Raw genomic sequence first — 5,488 nt, 5'->3', positions numbered from 1 at the left:
CAACAATAACATATATTCAGAAATATTATACATGTGTTTTTACTGTAGTAATAAGATAATTAAGGGTGTAAATGCATAAAACATTTGAAAATCAGTTTGTGAACATAGTTATTTATTAAATTTAAAAAATGATTATGAATAATATTTTAAAATTTATTAATTAAATAAATAGATTATAAACATAATAAAATTTGTTCATGTTTAATTTGTATACATCCAAAGGTATAAAAAAAACAAAGTGTTCAATAAACAAAACCGTTTATGAACAAGTTGGATTCCTGTTCATTTATGAAGATCAGCAAACGAAATTACAAACATTATTTCAATATTCATTAGTTAAATAAATTATGGACACAACAAGATTCATTTTTATTTGATTCGTTTATATCCTGAAGATAATTTGAATACATTTGAATACTTTTACATATTATTCATCTTGTCTTTCTCTATCAATCTATTTTCTTTATAAACGAGATGCTTTCTTTCTTCCATAAGAAACCCCATCGGAAATCAGTAAGAATGCAACGGCAAGGCAGAGCCCAAGATATTTTAAGTTCCAAACACCGTTTAGTTTCTTACAAATATTTAGCTCCAGATAAAGTTAATTATGTGAGGGAAAGACTTTTGGGACTTTGTATTGCAATGGTGCTGAAGAATATCTGAAAATTTCTTTTATTTAGGAGTGAGATCTTATTTTATACATGGATGTGTTTACTTTGGATAATAATGGTAGTGAAAAGGCTATTTAAAAGTTTTAGCATATGTCAGGTCTTCACACACACACACACACACACACACACACACACACACACATATATATATTGTTCCTTAATATGTTTTGAAAATTTGTCCCATGGGTTATTAAAAGCAACAAATGGACAAGAGTTTTTCTAGCAACTGGATCGTTTGTATTATTCTATTCTGGGCAGAAATAGGAAACTTTTCCTATTATCTCTTACCACTTCTAAGTAGCTCGAAGGAAACATGAGCAAAATGAAGAAAATGTTGCCAAAAGAAACAGAAAAATCAAAAGCTCAAAGTGCCCCAGGGTAGGGTGTGGTGGGATCAACCGGCAGTTTCATTTGTTCATCCCCATTGAATCCTTCAAGGAATCAGCTGCCCCTTGTGCTTTAGCCTTCATCTGCTGACCAGCCTGCGAAACAATTCTAATTCAACACTCACAAGGAGATAATTTTCTTGCATCAAATCAACTTATCCAAAGCTATCAAAATGAAAAAAGAAAAAAAAGCTTGGACCTCTTGGCATGATTCTTTAGCAGATTGTGCAGTATCCCTAGCCTTGTCTGCCATCTGGCTGGTCTTCTCCTGAGAAAAGAAAATGCAAACAGTTAGCACAAATGACAATGAATAATGTAAACCAACTATGATTCATATTTGTGCTGTTCATCTATGCCATGAAACAGATTCACTCACCTGAGTTTGGCCCTTATCCTCGCCAGCTTGGAAGCTTGTATTCTGGGATTGGTTCATTTTCTTCAAAGAACAAAAACACTACTAGCCAAGTAAATCTTAGATGCTTAATTTTTGGTGATGCAACAGATATAAACACTAACAGCAACAGTCCTTTGCAAGACAAGTGTGACGGTAGATGGAGGGTTTTCCGATGATTGGTTCAGCTTATAGACCAGGGATACTATATATTCGCTTAATTCATCATTCAATTCAAAGTTGGTTGCGGTTTTAGAGTTTGGTATTTGGACAGATTCTTTGCATTGGATGATGGTTGTGCACATTTACAACATTCATGATAACTTTGCTATATAGCTTTGAGGTAATAGTACTACTTTGGACTTCAAAAGCTATTATGTTACGGTGTATTTGATCTTGTACCTTGATATATTTGTATTTTGAAAATTAAAGAGCTGCCTATACGATATGTTCATTGAAAACCTCGTTATTTTACCCCAAAAAAAAAATTTTAAACCTTGGTTCCAAGAATGCATCTATGGTGGCAATTGAACGGACAAGATTCAAGTTGAGCTCTTTAAACTAAAGTTATTTTGCATTTAAGTTATTTATAATCAGTTACATCGAAATTTAAATCAATTTAATTCAAGTTGTTAACTTTAAATGAATTATTATTTAAAAATTGGTCACATTAACCTTTTCAATGATATCTTTCAGGTAGTAGGTAGCATAGAGTGATGGTTTGAATATGCTGTCCTCCACTGCAAACCATTTCTTAATACTGTTGTCGAATGGCATAATGCTAGGCTCTGATTCTGTGTCGACTTCGACCCATTACTAGGCATCCTTCTTTGCTTTCATATCTCCCCCTTCCTAAGACAAGGAAGAAGGTTTAGATAGCAATAATAATATCCCAACAAAAATCATTTTCGTTTGTTTGATTTAATGATCAAAATAATTTTAAAAAATATATCAAAATTAGAAGTCGAATCCTAATTTTCTCTTTTTTTTTTTTTTTTAATGTAAGTTTTTGCGCTCTTAGATGATAAAAAAAAAAATCCCAACAAAAACATATTTAGTGTTAGGATAACGTTTTTTTTTTTTTGCCACCTGGTTGAATACAGCTGTCCAATTAGTTTGGTGAATGAAAAGCTTTTGTGTCCCATCAAATATGGTATATACAAGTCTTCTCCGTAAAGTTTTATCTCCTTTAAAAGAAAAAAAAAAGTACATGAGTAGAATTGGAATTTGAATCTTCAAATTCAAAGTATTTTTATTCAAAAAGTAAAAATTTTTGTTTTTATATAAAGGGTACCATAATTGAGATAAGTGAAAAAGTTTTAAATATTAAATTTTGAAATAATTATATAAATTAATTAAATTAAATTTTAAATTCAAAATAAAATTTTAATATAACATAAAAGATTCAATTAAACTTTTGGATTTCGATACTTGAAGAATGGTCGTAAAAGCTTACAAACGGAATTAGGCATCATAAATTTTAAAATACATATTCATTCTAAAATAAAGCAATTAGTAATATACATGTAAACATTTCAGGTGATTAATGTTGTTATATTTAAAAAGTGATATCTAATTAAAATTAAAATTTTAATATTTATAATTTTTTTTTTAATTTTCACACTTATGCCTTACTAAAAATATGTAAAATTATTGTCTATATTATCTATAATGAATATAAAATTTATTTTATCACCACATTAAAAGCAGATGCTGAAAAACCCACGGAAAAGAGATTTAGAAATAAAATCTCAAAGATAATAATTTAAGGAGTATTGAAATTTAAGTTGTTTTCCTTGAAACATGCATGTCATTAATTATTCGACGATTGCAGGGTGTATTGGATAAGAATGGAAATATCCAAATAGATGCTGATAATGCTTACAGAATACATACATAAAAATAAAAGATATGAATTTCATGTGCTCATTAAATAAATAATTCATCTTTTTTCTATTTCTTAGTTGCATGCTTGCTTTGACTCTCAAATACGGCCAGAATCAACGTATTTGTTTGTAAGAGATATGCCATTGCCAGCTAGAGAGATTACCTCTTTCTGGTAATCCAATAAAGTTTTTCATTAAATGCATATCTTTTATGGAAATTAATAATAAAAATCATATCTAGGTTCATAAGGATATAATTTCTCCAAGGGCTTGTCAATCTTATTTTTAGATTATAATTAGTTTCATTTGGAAAAAATCCATTAAAAAAATAAATTTAAGAGAAATCCAAATAGAATCCCTTCATTGAATTGTTAATCTTATTTTAAACATGTGAATTTCATTTGGTAAAAGAAAAGAGAATAAGACATGTATCGCCATTCATTTCCAATTAAGAATAATAAACATTTGCTCTCATAAAAAAATTATTAAAAAAATTTCACAATCATACAGTTGGTAAGAAATGATAAGGTTAGAATTTGATATACTGTTTAGCTATTAGTCCACAAAGATCTACACCAGCATAATCCGTTCTAGATCGAATGTCACCAAGAATTAATGTCATCTCAAGTATAAATATCTCTCATTCTCTCATAAATAATCTTAAGTCATTCACTCTTTTCATTTTCCTCTCCTTCCTCTTTTGCTCATCTTCTGATTTGATTGTGACTCACCTCCTACCTTTGTCTTTTACCATTATTTTCCTTTGACAAGAGCCTACTCAGTCCATTTGAGTTCTAAACATAGTTGTTGCCGTTGCCGAAGAGAGTATTGAACATCTTACAAATAGGTAAGAAATTAGAAGGGTCTTATTAGCAATTTTTTAAATTTAGATTTGTTGCTCAAAATTGTTAAATCACTTAAAATAGCATAAGATTATTATTTTATGTGTGGACATTAAATAAAATTTTTATATTCTACAGCCAAAGCCTAATAGAAATTTTATATTCCGCAACCAAAGTTCAATGGTTGCGTTATATGTCTATTTAATAAACATTTGAATAGATCATGTAAACATCAAATTTGTTCGGTTTTTAGTCAAGTCTTGTTTTAAAACTCATCGCGTATATTGAATTTTCAGACCCAGGTCTGATTCTAATTCGACTGGCCTTCAGGCCCGATTCTAATTCGACTGAGCTCCAGGATCGATTTTGACTCAATCGGGCTTCAAGCCTAATTTGATCCAACCAAGCCCAAAGCCCAATATAGTCCTATAAGCTCAAAACATATTTTTAATTTATATTTTATTTTATTTTATTTTAATATTAATTTACTAATTAAATAGAAAATATAATAAAAATTTTAAAATTAAAAATTAATTAAAAAAAAGAGAGACAGAAAACAGGGGGTTGGTGTACGGTGCCACTGTCGCCCTATCCAACCTTCTACCCGAGCCCATCTGATCCAGCCACCCCTACCCAGTCCCATCAGACCAGCGACCCTTGTGACCAGTTACTAGACTAGCCACCCTTTTACCAGAACATTACAGCCACCTCTACAGCCACCCCCTACAACCCTTAGACCACCCACTGTCCCAAACACAGATCAAGCCCTATAAAGAACCCAGCTTCATCCCCTTCTTGTCTCTTTCGAACACATCTCCAGCTACTCCGAAACACCAAACTCCCACACCCAGAAGCTTGAAACCATTCCCAAAAACCCAAACACTCGACCCACCAAAAAAAAAAAAACCAAAAATACCAAAAACATATCCACAAAAACAAAAAAACTAACAACACAGTTCTCTTCGTAGGGAGAAGGCTCAGCGCCAAAGCCACCTGCACCAAAGAAAAAAAGATCATCAGTTATTCTTTAAAAAAAAAAAGAGATAACACAAAAAACTTCAAGCCCCGATCTATGCCAATCGGGGTTATTTCTCGTAAAAAAGACAGCAGATCTAAGCTCAAGAGGTCGAAAAAACCTTTTCGATGAATTTTGGAGTTTTTCGATCACTAACGATCATTGACGGTGACCCATACGATGGCTGGCACAGTGGTATGACACCAGACTCTGGCCAAAGTTAGAGAGAGTTTGGAAAGCTGGGGAGTTTCTTTTCTAAAAAGAAGGATGAAATGAATTGAAAAAAAAAGTTGACTT

The 5,488-nt window shown here is 31.3% G+C and overlaps 1 protein-coding gene across 1 annotated transcript; it reads right to left on the bottom strand.

The window, feature by feature from the left end:
- Window positions 1-807: 807 nt before the first annotated feature.
- Window positions 808-1,833, bottom strand: LOC111313625 (uncharacterized). The gene is made up of 3 exons (XM_022914297.2): window positions 1,434-1,833; window positions 1,257-1,325; window positions 808-1,153 (listed from the first exon to the last, which is right to left on the bottom strand). The coding sequence occupies exons 1-3, from the start codon at window positions 1,488-1,490 to the stop codon at window positions 1,079-1,081; spliced, it is 201 nt and encodes a 66-aa protein (XP_022770032.2). The 5' UTR covers window positions 1,491-1,833; the 3' UTR covers window positions 808-1,078.
- Between the last annotated feature and the right edge of the window lie 3,655 nt (window positions 1,834-5,488).

This window comes from Durio zibethinus, chromosome 23, assembly GCF_047325235.1.
Source record: "Durio zibethinus cultivar Kanyao isolate XHJ-2024 chromosome 23, ASM4732523v1, whole genome shotgun sequence".
In the NCBI taxonomy this organism is placed as follows: Eukaryota; Viridiplantae; Streptophyta; class Magnoliopsida; order Malvales; family Malvaceae; genus Durio; species Durio zibethinus.
The sequence above is the reverse complement of the archived record's forward strand: the minus strand, read 5'-3'. Positions and strand labels throughout refer to the sequence as shown.